Source organism: Hippopotamus amphibius, chromosome 9, assembly GCF_030028045.1.
Source record: "Hippopotamus amphibius kiboko isolate mHipAmp2 chromosome 9, mHipAmp2.hap2, whole genome shotgun sequence".
In the NCBI taxonomy this organism is placed as follows: domain Eukaryota; kingdom Metazoa; phylum Chordata; class Mammalia; order Artiodactyla; family Hippopotamidae; genus Hippopotamus; species Hippopotamus amphibius.
The window spans coordinates 71,556,288-71,573,440 of record NC_080194.1 but is presented as its reverse complement, the minus strand read 5'-3'; the positions used below and the strand labels follow the sequence as shown (position 1 = coordinate 71,573,440).

The following is a 17,153-nucleotide window of genomic DNA, read 5'->3' as shown; positions in this document are numbered from 1 at the left end:
ATATGCCTTGAGTACCACTCAGTGGAGTACCAAATAAATAAGAATTACTTAGTTATAGAATGCATAACTATAGAGCAAAGATTATAATGTTTAATAAATTCTAACAATTGATATATTATCTTTATAACCTTTCCCTCTGGTATTATGTTGGGCAGTGGAGACAGGGACAAGGCAGAAATAGGAGGTAAAAGGTGTGGTTCCATTTTTTACAATACTCTAATCGCCTGAGTGAAAGAATAATAAGGAATGGGCGGTAAGCTCAAACTGAAAGCTGATTAAGGAATTTTATTGACTCTATGAGGCTCAGATTCTGAATCCCTAAGTCTAGAATTACTCAACAGTATTACTATTGACATTTTTGGCCAGCTAATTCTTCGTTGGTGGGGAGGGGTTGTGCATTGTAGGATGCTGAACAGCATCCCTAGCCTTTACCCACTAGATGCCAGTAGCAACCCGTCTTCCCTACTCCCCCACTCACTCCCTAGTAGGGACAACCAAAAATGTTCCCTGGGGGACACTGGTCTAGAGGAATCAGTGGGAGATGTTAAAGGGGTATATGTAAGCAGACACTGTTGTGTGTGGCCACAACATCCCTTCAGGACCAAGGTCTTTATCTGCTGGCAATATTAACTGCTTCTGGTTCATAGTTGGGCCACTCTTCAGGAACTGTCCAGGCCAAGACTGCTGTCTTACCCAAGGTTATACCCCTTCCCAGGCTAGCCTATGTCCAATGACTGGTTCACAGGAGGAGGCACGTGCCTTCCTGTGGGATGACTATGAAGGACCATTCTAGCTCCAAAGTTCCCACAGAACTGGCTAAGGCCCCTGTTTGTAAATGCATCACAGCTTAACTTGTCCCTCTGCCCAACGGTGCTTTCTTCCTTTCCTTACAGATATTTCTCTTGAGAGCATTCCCCAATAATACCTGCACACAAATCTCTGCTTTAGGGTTTATTTACTAGGAAATCCAACCTAAGACAGGATAATAAAATTGTGACTCCATTCTACTTGGGAGTATACATGGTATTTCTGTTTTAAGTAGACTTGGGTCATTTACTGGGTGAATAAGAGTAGAAATGATTAGAAGTAAGAGTCGAGGAAAATTGCTAAAATAAACATCCTATAGTATTATATTTAGCCATAATATTTTATTTTAGTAATAATATTACCAAAGGATGTTTATTTTAGCAATAATATCCTATAAATAGGGTTATAATATAGGCTATTATTATAATAATATAATAATTAGAAATCCAAACTAAGATATTAACCAAAATGGTATTGGACAGAGAATTCATAATAACCGTTTAACACATTCTGGGTACTTACTAAGTGTTATGAACTATGCTAAGTGCCTTATATATATTATCTGTCTAATCCTATGAACTAACCTATGAAATGACTTATTATTCCTATTTTATAGAAGAGGAAACTGAGGCTCAGAGAAATTAAGCCCCATATCTAAGGTCACATAGCCAGTAAGTGATGGAGCTAAGAATCACATCCTGGTCTATTCAACTCCAGAACTTGTGTGCTCTCTATGGATTACGGCCTCAGCCTCCTGAAAAGGTTCCTGCCCCTATTTTTATCTCCCCTGAAATCATTCTTCATAATGCTGCTAGAGAGATATTTCTAAAATATAATTCTGACCATGGCCTTTCGCAGCAGAGAACTCAGCATGGCATTTAAATACAGTCTTTCTTTCATGATCTGAATCTTGACTTTCTCTTCAGCTTCACCCCTGTCCCAGAGCGCTGACAGGTCCTGTGGAAGCTTTCTACTACTATAGCTATAGACATGTTTTTCTAACTATAAGGATGTTTTGTTTATTTGCCTAGCAAATAACAAGAGCTACTATCTACTAAGCCTGCTTTGTGCCAGACCCAACACTACATGCTCTACATTATATATAATCTTTCATTTACTTCTCACAATAACCTAATGAAATAGTTACTATTATTCTCATTTTATAGCTGAGGAAGCTAAAGATCACTAAGGTTAGGTAACATCACAGCAAAGTTAACAGCACAGCTTGGACATGAACTTAAATCTGTTTGACTCCTGTACTTTAAAAACTATTACACTAATAGCATTCGGTAGATGTTTATTAAATTCAGTAGTTCTCCATCTTCTTCATTCTACAAACACCTGTGAGGCACAGATGTCCGAAGTAAAAATGTGAAGTAAAAATGTATACAGAAGTATTTTAATGTCACAGATGTCTGATATTTAGAAACTATTTTAAAACTCGAGTACGTACCTGCATGAGATCTTGAAGGCTCTCAAGAAAAGAAATTTCTGCTTCTACCATATAAAACTCTGCCAGGTGTCTCCGGCTCTGAGAATTCTCTGCTCGGAATGTTGGACCAAAGGTAAACACTTGAGTAAAAGCTCTGCAATTCAAGATTAACAGTGTAAAAATAGGGTTCACATGATTAATTTTAAGTATTTAAAATATTCAGTGAGCTCTTAAGAAAAAAAAGTTTTGTGCCTCTGTCTTACCCACAAATCCACACATATTAGCTGTTATATTTCTTTAATGGGTGATAATAATAGTTTTATTAAAAATGTTACATTTATAGAAACCATTTTATCCCAAAGGAATTTGCAAATGCTTTACAAACCCTATGGCTTACTAAATATAGAATTATAACCACTTCTGGGTGCACTCTACTGCAGCTGCCTTAAGCAGCAAGGCAACTACATTTCACAGCAATTGAGAACAAAGTAAAGGAAAAACAGCACAGCCCAAGAAGCTACACAGAGAATCTAGACAGTAACAGTTAAAACCAGAATTTCATGTGGAACAGGCAAGCCAATCATTTTCTAAATATGTGAAAAAAGAATATCAGATACGTATGGTGATTTGTCTTGTTAGGCCTATTCAAGTCCTCCAAGCCCACTGAAGAGTTTCAGGCAATGCTGAATGACCCCTGACATTTGGGGAGGTGGTGTGGATTTTGAAGAACTGTCTACTTTACTCTCTGGTTTTCAAGGACTATAGCTCAACAACATAAATGGAAAAAAAAGTTCTTATTTTAAAATTTCTGCAGAGAAGCAGACATGACACCTTCATTCTTTAACACAGTCTCCTTCATATGGGAACAGGACAACAACAAGATTAGATCAAGCATATATGGAGTAATGAATATTTCCTGAAAACCATGTAACCTTTGAATTTTAAGGCTTTGCTAGAAGAAAACAAGAGGTTTGGGGCTCCTCAGCTGTTATCCTCAACACTCTTCATGTGTCTGTCATCAAATAACATTAAGATCAGAAAACAGTACAGAAAACAGAGTGATTGTAGATATACATACCAGTTTTTTTTTTTTTTAAGTAAAGATACTATGGGAAATTAAACAGTAAACCAATTATAGTGGAAATCATGAGATTTATTTTTTCTTTCAAAGGCCATTTCAGTTAAGGCCTAGTTGGTAAGAAGCTTAGGAATTTATGTTTTGGTTCTACAGCCACCTTGCTGAGACCACGATTAGTTAAGCTCTGAGCTTAGTTTTAAACGGAAAAAACAACAGTAAGAACTCAAAATATTACTATGGTAACATCTCTCCCAAGATTCAGATCCAGACTTGCCTACTAGAGTATTCCTGAAAACACTGACCCTACCTTGTCCAAAACGAAAACCCTTGCTCCCCAAAACAAGCAAAAAACAAAATAATGAAAAAACAAAATCTTCCCCAGCTGTTACTCTCAGTTAACCTACCTCGTCACCCAAGCCAGATCCCCACCTCTTCCTCACTGCCCACACATTTCCCTACTGTTGTCTTAGTGTCAACTCTTGTGTCTGCCACCTGCTTTTCTTCCTCTAGTCCCAAACTACTGTAAGTTTTCAAACTCAAATCTGATTATGTCAGCCCTAGTTTAAAATTTTTCAATGGTTCTCCCCTACTCAAAGGTTAAAATTCAAACTCCTAATTTGACCGGACATTCCTTTACAAAGCCTTTTCTCCAACACACTGAAGTTACTCTCCTCACACACCCCACGTGCCTTCAGGCCTTTTTATTGGCTGTCCCCTCTCTGTAGTGCCCATCCTCTGTTCCTCTCTCTCCAAATGGCAAATTCTCATCCATCCTTCAAGACTTGACATAAATGTCACTTTCTCTTTGTAATCTTACCATATACCCCCAAATTTACTGTTCCTTCCTTTCTATGACTGTAACACTTTGTTTATATATTACACAGAACATGTCACTTAGAAATGTAATTATGCATTTCATATCTTTCTCCCTTAATAAACTATGAAATTTTCTACAGCAGGAATAATGCTTTATTCATCTTTGCATCTCCAATGCCTAAGATAAAACAGGTGCTCAAGTTGAATGAATAAGTAATAATGAGGATGACAGGCTTCCTCAGTTGCAAACTGGAAAAGTACAACATCCTTATAAACTGTAACATTACAAATAATGTACAGAAAAATAGATATATTTTACTGTGGCTGTTACTCAATAACTAAAATGGGTCAAACAATTTAGGCCTGTCCCAAACAATAAATTCAAAAATTACAGGGCCTTGAGTTTCTAATCTGTGACTACGCAATCTCTAGGCAGGTTGGCCATACTATATCAAAATAAATAAAATGACATTTTTTTCTGGCACTGCATCACAAGAAATTGTATATATAGATGTTCATTAACAACAAAGGATATTCTACTGAAATTTTCTAGGGCATAAATAGAAACTCCATGGCATAGGTGAAATTTACTTTGGAGGCTCTGAGGAAGACTTCTAAGAAATGGGCAGTTATCCTGAAATACAAGGAGGCCAATGGAACTGCTATTCAAAAGAGACACATTACATGTATTAAGGTACTAGATACAGAGAAAACAGCAGTATCTAAGAACTACAGATTCAAGTCTCAAGGGCATCTACTTCTCATATGGATAGGGAGGGAGCTCCAAGATGAGTAGCAATAGGGATTTTTTATTTAACAATGGTTAATGATTTTCTCTAGCAACACCAGGTAAACTCTCTAGCACAAAGCATAGAAGAGGATCAGGGATTTTTATTTTAGTAAGGATCAGATTTTAATTGTGGTATCCAAAAGTTAAGTATTATTCTAATAGGGTAAAAGTAAAAATCAACAGCTATGGTGCTTCCCTTGAATTAACAAAAAGATAAAATGAGCTGGAAGGTGTGTTGACAAATTGCCTAATTTAGCATCAAGTCGTTAAGTTGATAAATGTTTAAAGCATTCAATAAAGATCACCCCACGGTAGTGCCTAGTGTTCTCTAATGAAGTAATGAAAGCAGTAGTAGTAGTGATACTGGCTACCATTAGCAAGTGTTCTTCGTGGGCCAGTCATTAGGTGTGAGACCCTTACAGTTAACTCCTTTGTTATAACTCAATAAAGTATATACTGTTACTTCTATTTTTCAGTCTAAGAAACAGAGTCATAGAGTCATAGCCTAACAAGTGGTAGAGGCCAGATTCAAATCTAGATCTGACTCTAATGATCACAGCCTTCCTTAACCTATTAAAATGATGATGCTTGTAACTGAACATGGGCAAAGCAAGTATACAAGAGAGAAAAATTTGTAAAATGCGCCCCCTGCCTTCTCAAAGATAACTAGGGTGTTTGGTGTATTTCCCTTCCTTGTGAATAGTTTGTTTTCTGTGTTAAAATCATAGCTCTCTAGGATATGTTGCCTTCGTGCAAATGAGAAGATAAATTTTAATCAATATTTTGTAACCTTTAGCAAGTCATTTACCCTTTCTGGTCTTCAGATTTTTACATGAGTGGGAGGTGGGGGCAGTTTGGCACTATTCTCTAGTATCTTTTACAATAATTTTGTTTCTAGGTCCATGTGAAATCACTATTATTTTAATTTATGCTGATTTCTTTTTCTCAGTCTTCCACACTCATGAAAGCAATCTGCAGCAAGGCTTGGCCCAAGCAATAGTTAAAATAAGATCTGAGAACAAGGCCATTTCTAAAATAAGATACAAAACCAGGTGAAAGGCCAGTACTGCTGTGAGAAGAGGCCAGCAAAAAAAGAAAACATTCAGCACTAAGAATCATTCTTGTGCCAAATTATGGCGAGAGGAAAGCTATATAAGGAAAGTCCATGAGCTTGGAGTTGATGTTTAAGATAACAAAAGTACATTCAATACCCATCAGCTAAGGGAGCTACAAAAATGGCTTTTTAAAAATAAAAAGTAAAGTTACCAAAAAAAGGTTCTACAAAGGTCACTTTCTCCCTTGTGTGGAGTTTTATGAAGCCCTAAATTGGCAAGTAGATTATTACAAAATGGTCACTAATTGCTTGACCATTTATTCCTTCTGGCCCTGAAATTTAAGAACTAATCTTTATATTTTGAAACAAAAGAGGAATTACTGCCTTTTTAGCTGCGGAAGAACTTATTCAGCATAAGGGAGATCAGCAACTTTCCCTAAGGCCGCCCACTCCCAACCTCCTACCGCTTCTCTACTCTCATTCTGGAAACATTCATTGCACTGCAGTGAACTCACAGACAGCTTTAAACGGACTTTTAAAACAGTCTTTGTCAAGTGGTATTCCCATCATCCAGAAAACATTCACCTATTTGACCACTGCTTTGTATCCACTGGATTATCAATATTGTGACATATTTGTCATTCGTTGTTTCTACGTGCCTAACAGAGTGGAAACTCCAGGCACCTCCTTTTCCGCTTTCCCCCTCTGCAATAGTACACTCGGTGGAAGGGCTTATAAAGAGATGTACCTCTCACCATTTCATCAGCTCTTACCAAGATGTCTTAGCGAGCATGCACTGTAAACTCTAAAAATTTCTTATTTACCACTATTGCTAAACATTTCTGCAAAGTTAATTTTCTTTAACAGTCCTAAGTATCTGATTTAGAACTGAATCTGAGGTCCAGGCAAATTTAATCTTAACTGTATAATGAGATTCTAATTTCGATAAGAGTCTGACAACAATCCTGCTAAAGGGACTGGAGAGTTGGCTACTCTTCTCTGATGAGCATCTGAACTGGGGGAGGGACACTCAGCAAAGGGAATACGAAGCACACAGGTCCTAAGGTAGGACAGAGCCTGACAAGTTTAAAAAACAGAGGTAGGCCAGCAGCAAGATGAATGGTAAGAGATAAGGCCAAAGAGCTTGAAAGGGATCAGAACATGTAGGGTCTTCCTTGTAAGCCATGGTAAGGAGAGTCTGAATTTTATTTAATACTCTTTGAAATACTCTCTCCTCTTGAAATATTTAACACTGCATTCTCCTAATTCTCCTATTTATCTGACCTCCACCTCTGTCTCCTTCTACATTCTACTCTAGCTATTCATTAAACACTAGCAATCTTCAAATCTTAGTCCTAGAATCTCTTTTCTCATTGAATACATTCTCCCTAAATGATCTCACCTCAATTAATTAATTTTCAATTAACTATCTATTGGCACACAATTCACAAATTTGTATCTCCTGTCCAGACTTCTTCTCTAAGCTCCAGAAGCATATGTCCACCTACTTAGTCAATCCTTTCACTTGTCACAAACAGAACACACGTCTTCCCTGACCCCTCACACTGGCTTCAGTCTTCTTCCTACCTTCCAGTTTAATCTTCCCATTAGGGTCTTCAATAACACCATGTACTACTGTTCACAGAGTCTCCCAAAATTAAAATAAATGACATATGGAGGTAATCATCTGTTTAATGTCCATCTCTTTCACTAGACTGTAAATTTCATGAGTGACCTTATCTATTTTTTGGTTCATTATATTATCCTCAGTTCTTAACCCAGTGCATGACACACAAGACAATTACAATTTGTCAAATAACTAACTCATTTTCTATAAAATATGCTGATATCCAAACTTTGAATATTTGAAACAGCACTGGGATGGGGGTAAGGACAGCATAGTAAGAAGAGTAAGATGGTAAACAGAATATCAATTACTAAGCAAACAATTCTGCTATTCCCCGAAATAATTTTTTACAGAAGGCACTAGGAGATAAAAAAAATCAGTTTTTTTAAAAGACTGCCCACATATTAGTTTTTGCTCTGCAGGCAACAAGTACATCTTTGAAAAGGACTAGATCAGATGAACTTCTCTAGCAAAGATTTTACTTTTTGAGAAACTGAAATATTACCACATGAAAAATATTTCCCTTAGTCTTATTCTATGTAAACAGAGAAGCACCTGATTCTTTGGCTTCTGCCAGAGTGGATATCAACAAGTTAAAACAAGTATTGCTATTTCATCATTCCTGTAATGATGGATTCTTCAGAGGACTGACTGCATTTAGAAAATAACATTTTTCTCAAGGGTCAAAACCTGCTAATTGTTCTTACTGCACATTTGTCCTCACATTTTTAACAAGATATTAAAATCACCTTTTCAAAAAAGATATACATTTTGTTGACTGCATCTATTCGTGCCTAGATTATCCCTCTTGTATTTCTCATATTTAGCAGTCCCTGTAACTGAGGACCACGAAAGAGAACATGTGAGAACTTTAGTTTAGGTATATGTACCACATGGTATTTACATGTTATTTAAGTCTACAAAGATTTCAAAGGTTTTCTGAGGCCTGATACTGTAGCAGTAGATGAGTCATTATGACACTGAACTATCAGCAATTTCCTGGGTTCAAGTCCTGCACTGATGACCCTTACTTTTTAAAGATCATCATAGTGATCAAGAGCCTGTACTCTAAAGACCTAAATCGAAATTCTGGCTCCTCCACTTATGAACTAGCCAAGTTAACTTTTTTGAGACTAAATTTTCCTATGTGAAAATGAAGTTAAGTATATATTTGTCATGGGGTTATTATAAAGATGAAACAAAATATGTAAAAAGATTAATGTAGTATTAACTATATGGTAAGTGTTCAACAAATGGGTAAGATTTTGTTTTTGTTTTTTGTGTGTGTGTCTCCTTTCTTTCCAAAGGTTGACAGTTCTCATTTGGTCGGTCTCAAGATCTCTTTATACTTTCAATCAGTGCAAGAGATTTTGTTTATGTAGGTTATGTCTACCAATATTTATCAATAAAACAGAAATTTTTAAAATTTTATTAATTTATTTAAAAACAATGGTAAACCCATCCTATGTCATAAAAAATCTTTTTAATAAAAATTCATAAGAGGAATGGCACGGTTTTACATTTTTGTAAATCTCCTTCATATCTGGCTTAATAGAAGACAGCTGGGTTCTCATATTTGCTTACGCATTCAATCTGTTCTGCTATCACATGCTATGAAGACTTTGGAAAACTTCACTGTATACTCAAGAGAGAATAAAAATGAAAAAGATAAATACTGGCTTAGTATTATTATGAAAATAGTTTTCATCTCAAAGGACTTCTCTAAAAGGGTCTCAGGGGGCCCCAGACCACACTTTGAGAACCACTACACTGGGCAATGATTCTTAACGAGGAGTATTAATTCTTGGCTTTACATTTGGAGACTTCCATTCAGAAAATCTAGGGAGGGTTCTGGCCATGAGTATATTAAAGGTTCTACAAGTAATTATTATGTGAACTCCTGATTAAGAACTACTACCCTCAAAAAAAGTTAAGATCCCTAATCAATACACTTTTTAAAAAGTTTGATGGCTATAATTTTTTAAATGGACAAAAACGTGTTGGTGAGGAGGTGGAAAACTCCATATACATGCTGTTGAGAATGTAAAATTGTGCAGTTGCTGTGAAAGAGTCCGGTGATCCCTTAAAAAGTTAAAAACAGAATTTTCATATGACCCAGCATTTCCACTCCTGAGTACAAACACTGAAATGAAAACAAGTGTTCAAAAAACCCCTTGTATGTGGATGTTCAAAGCAGCATTTTTCATAATAGCCAAAAAGTAGAAACAATCCAAACTGTTCATCAATGAATTAATGGATAAATGAGATGTGGTATAGCCATACAATGGAATATTATTCAGCTATAAAGAGGAACAAAGTACTAATATATCCTATAGTATGAATGAACCTTGAAAACATGATGTTAAATGAAAAGACAAATACAAAAGGCCACATATGGTGTGACTTCCTTTCTATGAAATATCCATACTATGCAAATCCATAGTGACGGAAAGCAGAAGAGTGGCTGCCAAGGGCTGGGGAGAAGAGAAAGGCAAATGACTGCATCACAGGTATGGGGTTTCCTTTGGGGGTGATAAAAATGTACTGAAAATGTACAGTGGTGTTGGTTATACAATGTCACTAAAAGTTAATTTCATGTTATGCGTATTGAATTTTATCACAATAGAATTTTTAAAAAGTTTATTGAAACTAATTGTCCATTAGGCACTTTACATATGTTTTATTTCATTCTTGCTACTCTATGAGGCAGGTAATTTCACTTCATTTACAATGGAAGAATCTGAAGCTCAGACAAGTAATTAGTCCAGAGCAGCATAGCAAAGCTGGTTTTAACCAACACAATTTGACTCCTTGGCCCACTTTCTGTTGCGTTGCATGTGTGCACTCTTCAAAACTAACAAAGTGCAGCACAGATGATCAACGGTCCCACAAACCCACAGAATACTACCATATGCTCCAAAGGAAAATTTTGTACCTTTAACGTCACTGTTATCTGAGTGGCTTCTGCCCCTCTATACAAGGTCGTTTCATTCTTGGTGGCTGTTCCTGATACACCCACCTTTCTTCTTCCACCTGCGATCCCTCCAAGTGCCACTTCCTACCACTTAACAGCTGATTTTTTCTGTCTTATGCTTTATCTATAGCCCCTCCTTAGTGGAAAGGGGATAGTCATTTATGAGCTTTGATGGTCAATCAGGATACTTTTTCATTCCATTTTAGGTTACCAAGAAATGATAACATAGCACTGTGGATTCCAAAAGGCTAAATGAGTTAAAGAGGCTTTGTTAGAAATGCCTAGATGATCTACAGCAGTGGTTCTAAAACTTTAGCACGATTAAATAACCTAGAGCTTGCTAAAACACAGCTTGCTGGACCCTACCCTCAGAATTTCTGCTTCAACAGGTCTTAGGGTAGGCCTCAGAATTTATACTGCTACAAGTTGCCCAGTAATGCTGATGTTCCTGGTCCAAGGACAAAACTTGGAGAACAAGCGATTGAGAGCAGTTCTCAATCTTGGCCGCACAGAATAATCTATGGTATCAATACTTCAAAAAACAATCTTGATGCCCAGAAAAACCAATTCAATCTGTTTTTCCGGGGACTTGAGCCAAAATTTGATGCATCTGTATTTTTAAAGCTCCTCAGATATTTTAACCACTGATCTAGACCACCTAATTACCAATTATGATTGAAAGTAAAAGGTACAAATGATACAAAAGGTATCATTTTATTTCACAAAAAGGGTACGATTTGCATAAAAGCTATGGACTATGAATGAAATAAAACATTTCCAATATTCTTGACAGATTCCAAATCAGAGCTTGGTCTATGAACATAAAAGCACAAAGGGACTATGACAGACTAGAAACAGAGGCAAGCTCCTTTCAAAGGAGCGTTTAGCCTATAGAAATAATGCAGAAAAGTCTCCATTTCTGATTCACTTTCCCTGAATTCTAGAAGGTGGGGGAGCGGGGGAGGCAGTGGTGGGGGCGGAAGAAGGAAGAGATGAGGATGAAAACAGACATACACAGAATAATGTCCTTTTGGACCCTGCAGTAAGTGTTCCACACGTGTACCAAGTGAAAGACCAATGAAATCTCTTTCACAGCTGCACTGCGTGCACTAGGGAAAGATGAGGAACAAACATCCATCAGTAATAAAATAGGTAATTTTTGGCATATTCATAGAGAGGGAATACTCTACAGTCATAAAAATAGATTATACAACATGGATATAATTTAGGAGTATAATGTTAAGTGAATAAAGTAAGTCACAGAATATACACATATGATTCTATTTATATAAAATACAAAAATTTTTAAGTATTGTTTATAAATATGAACATAAGTGATGAAACCATAAAGAGAAGGAATGAAAACACAAAACTGAGGTTAGCAGCTAGTTTTCATGGGGAGGGAAGAGGATATGATTAGAAAAGAATACACAGGAGACTAAAGAAATGAAGCATTTGGGGGGGACTGAGGTGTTGACTGTATCACTATTCTTTATATTTTACCCATATATCTATTCAAAATGTTTAATTTTGTTTCTATGCAATATTTAGGTGCCAAAAGAGAGTCAGGATGGGAAGCCAATGGGACAGAGTGAAAACATACAATGAAAAAATGATACTAAAATTAAAAGGGAAGGTATTGGCATCAGAGCCAACACCTAGCAGGCCACCACTGAGTTCTTCAAGCTTCCAACCTTTCCTTTCTGAGTGTCCATTCAATTTAATTAAAAAAATATTAATACATACTGAATACCTACATTTTCCCAGTACTATTACTGTGCTAAGGGCACAAGAAACTGCCAAAGAGCACAAGCTATGGGTACCTATGAGTACCTTTAATGCTTTACAAACTGGGCAGAGGCTAAGTCTGCATTGTTCAACACGGTGGCTACTAGCCACATGTGGCTATTTATAGTTATGCTAATCAAAATTAAATAAAATTAATAAAAATTCAGTTCCTCAGTCACACTAGCTGCATTTCAAATGCTAAATAGCCACATGCAGCTAGTGGCTACCATACTGGACAGTGCGGATACAGAGCATTCCCATCACTGTAGTTGTACTGTCCAGCATTGAAGTTGACTTGAAATCTCAATAAATGCAAAAGACAATCAACTGGAAAAAAGAAATGTGCGTTCAGACGATGGAATATGAGGAAAGAGATCAATGGACTTACTGGGTACAGCTTCTGAATCTGTTTCAGTGCCCAGCTACACATGGTTTTCCCCATATCTATTGCTCTGCCATACCAGGCCTCTCTTCCCCTCTTCTGATAAAATGACTCTCTGAAAGGCATTAATGCACAACCTCAGAACTACCCAGTAAACCATACTTGCACCTTTTGTTAACTTCCCATCTATTATGAATGCATAACTCTCAGAAGCAGGCTTTTCTAGGCTCTTTACTCAAAGTGAGCAAACTGTAAGTCACTATTCCTCATCTTCTGAGGATGAGGATGAACAAACTGTTCTCCCATGGTCATGGCTCCCTGAGAAAGAATACCCAAAACAGATACATCAAATGGACACTGCCTCCATCTTCTGATTTGGCTTCACCTATAAATATGTCTCTAAATGCTACAATGAAACAGTGAGTGCTGTATTGATACTAAAAACAAATACTCAGTGATATAGATCATGGAATGATCTACACAAAAGGTAAAGAGAATTTGGATTTGGAGCTAAGCAGTTATTTTCAAACTCCCAAGTCACATCCAATCCTCAACAGCTATATATGAAATCCATTATCAAATCAAACATATTTTCGCTACAAGGGGGTGTGCATGAACATTTTTGAGATACTTCTTTGTACAGTAGTCCCTAAAGTACTGTCTGCCTAGAGTTCAAATGTTTTCACTGAATCTCATACTATACTGTCCTGAGGTAGAATCAGGAGGAAAGCAGAGAATAATTACCCAGTTGAAGAAACTAAGGAAAGTCACTAAATGATGTTCCGGAAAGTCACTAAATGATGTTCCAGAAACAAAATTTTTAGGTTTTTATCTTTACCTCCTAATCTCCATCATAATTCATGTACTATATCAGCCTCTTAAATGTGAACTATGGATGGCTAAAGGTTTTGCACATTCTCCAAATTGTAGAGATTTATGTGGCACATCATTTTACTATCCTATTAACCTGTTTCAAGAGGCAAAACACAGGTTTTATTTTTTCAGTGAAGGGGTATATCATGAGAGATCAAGTTGGAGAAGTAAATCAGGAGAAATAAAAATAACATGAATATCAACCAATATATGTTACTAAGCTTATTTATTACCAATACCTACTGTTACAAAGAAGCAAAAAACATGGCTGAGTTTCTTTATTAGCAATTTCTTCTAGAGGAGCAAAGATGAAGTTTCCTTTTACTTTGCAGAAAAGGAAGTAAATTTATTTTGCTAAAGTAAAATACACAGAAGTTTTTCAGTGGTTTCTATAATTCATGCACATAATTTAAAGGTGAATGTTTAAAATTTTGATTTTTCTTAAAAGACAAAATTTTCTGGATTCATACAAAGAAGAACTTATACCAACAACATGGGAACATAAAATGAAATTTTTCTTTCATATAATAAGGGTACTTTAAAATATCTAAATGGATTCAATATAATATTATTTGAAGTTCATTAATGCATTTTCTGATGGGAGAATTTTTTCCCCCAACTAAAACTGATTGATGAAATAAATCAAAAGCACAGAAGTAATTTAAGCCCACAGATCATATCAGCCTAGAAGAAATACATAAAGCAGCCTAGGGCTTAGCTACATGTCCTTATCTTACAGTCATCATCATCTACCATAAAGGCATATTTATTTATTTCTTCAACAAATAGTTACTGCACTACTAACCACTACAGAAAATGTCAACATAAATCAGGCATGACCTTTACCTTCAAGGAACTTACAGTCTAGTAGGGAGATAACGGACCTAAATGTACAAGCCACAATTACAAAATTCCTATGGAAAAAACACACAAGAAAATCTTTGCAACCTTTTGAATAGGATACAAAAATCACGAATCACGTAAGAAAAAAGTGATAAAGTACACACCAATAAAATAAAACACTCTTGTCTTCAAAATACATTGTAAAAAAGACAGAAAAAGAAAGGCAGACTGGGAGAAAGTAATTACAATACACAAATCTGATAAAGGGCTAGTATCTAGAACCTATAAAGAACCCTTATAACTTCACAAACAGATGGAAAACCATGTTCTTAAATTGAAAGAATCAATATTGTTAAAATAGCCATACTACCCAAGGCAATCTACAGATTCAATACAATCCCTATCAAATTACCAATGGCATCTTCCACAGAACTAGAACAAAAAAATTTAGAATTTGTATTGAAACACAAAAGATCCTGAACAGCCAAAACAATCTTGAGAAAGAAGAACAATCTAGAGGAATCATGCCCCCGGTTTCAGAACACACTACAAAACTACAGTCATCAAAAAAATATGGTACTGGCACAAAAACAGACATAAGGATCAAAGGAGCAGGACAGGAAGTCCAAAAATAAACCCACATACTTATGGTCAATTAATTCATAACAAAGGAGGCAAGAATATATAATGGAGAAAAGACAGTCTCTTCAATAAATGGTGCTGGGAAAACTGGACAGCTACATGTAAAAGAATGAAATTAGAACATTCTTTAACACCATACACAAAAATAAACTCAAAGTGAATTAAAGACCTAAATGTGAGATGGGATACTATAAAACTCCTAGAGGAAAACATACAGGGAAGACTCTTTGACATAAACCACAGCAGTATTTTTTTAGATGTGTCTCCTAGAGTAATACAAATAAAAGCAAAAATAAACAAATGGGACCTAAACAAACATATAAGCTTTTGCACAGCAAAGGAAACCATAAACAAAACAAAAAGACAACCTATGAAATGGGAGAAAATATTTGCAAACAATGCAAGCAAAAAGGGATTAATTTCTAAATTATACAAATAGCTAAAAATTAAATAAACAAACAACCCAATCAAAAAAATGGGCAGAAGACCCCAACATTTTGGATATTTCTCCAAAAAAGACATACAAATGGCCAACAGGCATGTGAAAATATGCTCAATATCACTTATTATTAGAGAGATGCAAATCAAAACTACAATGAGGTATCACCTCACACCAGTCAGAATGGCCACCATCAAAAAGTCTGCAAATAATAAATGCTGGAGAGGGTGTGGAGAAAAGGGAACCCTCCTACAAGGTTTGTAGGAATGTAAATTGGTGCAGCCACAATGAAGAACAGTCTGGAGGTTCCTTAAAAAACTAAAAATAGAGTTACCATATGATAAAGCAATCCCACCCCTGGGCATATATTCAGAAAAGACAAAAACTCTAATTTGAAAAGATATATGCACCCCAATGTTTATAGCGGGACTATTTACAACAGTCAAGACATGGACGCAAACCAAGTGTCCACTGACAGATGAATGGATAAAGAAGATGAGATATATATAATGGAATACTACTCAGCCATAAAAAAGAACGTAATAATGCCATTGGCAGCAACATGGATGGACCTAGAGATTATCACATTAAGTGAAGTGAGACAAATATATCACTTATGTGTGAAATCTAAAAAAAGGAGAGACATGAACTTATTTACAAAAGAGAAATAGACTCAGACATAGAAAACAAATTTATGATTACCAAAGAGGAAAGCAGGGTTGGGGGGGAGGGATAAATTAGAAACTTGGGATTAACAGATATACAATCTATATATGAAATCAACAACAAGGATCTGCTGTATAGCACAGGGAACTATATTCAATATCTTGTAATAACCTACTGGATCACTTTGTTGTACACCTGAAACTAACACAACATTGTAAATCAACTGTACTTCAATTAAAAAAAAAGAAAAAGAATTCTTATAGGACTTCTCTGGTGGCTCAGTGGTTAAGAATCCGCCTGCCAATGCAGGGGACACAGGTTTGATTCCTGGTCCAGGAAGATCCCACATGGCACGTAGCAACTAAGCCTGTGTGCCACAACTACTGTGCCTGTGCTCTAGAGCCCATGAGCCACAACTATGGAGCCCACATGCCACAGCTACTGAAGCCCATGTGCCACAACCCCTGAGCCTACATGCTGCAACTATTGAAGCCCACGTGCCTAGAGCCTGTGCTCTGCAACAAGAGAAACCACTTCAATGAGAAGCCCATGCACTGCAACTAAGAGTAGCTCCTGCTCACTGCAACTAGAGAAAGCCTGTATGCAGCAATGAAGACCCAATGCAGCCAAAAAAAAAAAAAAAAAAAAACCTCATAACTCAATAATGAGAAAGCAAACAACCTAATAAAAACGGGCAAATGAATTCAAAAGACAATTCATAAAAGAAGATATATGAATGACCAGTAAGCACATGAGAAAAAAAGTTTAACACTGTTAGTTATCACAGAAATGCAAATTAAAACTGAGATATATATACTTACTAGGATGATTAAAAAAACTACCAATTTTTGACAAAGATGTGAATCAAACAGTATAAGTACTATTTATCCATTGCTAGATAGTACAAGTACTTATCCACTGCTGGATAGTACTTCAGAAAAC

At 36.2% G+C, this 17,153-nt stretch overlaps 1 protein-coding gene across 4 annotated transcripts in view; it reads right to left on the bottom strand.

Moving 5' to 3' along the window:
• The window catches only part of NARS2 (asparaginyl-tRNA synthetase 2, mitochondrial), a 134,115-nt gene that overhangs the window by 37,721 nt on the left and 79,241 nt on the right, over window positions 1-17,153 (bottom strand). For all 4 annotated transcript variants that reach the window (XM_057749813.1, XM_057749812.1, XM_057749815.1 and 1 more), the window contains one exon: window positions 2,261-2,393. In XM_057749813.1, coding sequence (XP_057605796.1) covers window positions 2,261-2,393 — 133 coding nt within the window. The remainder of the gene's footprint in view (window positions 1-2,260; window positions 2,394-17,153) is intronic.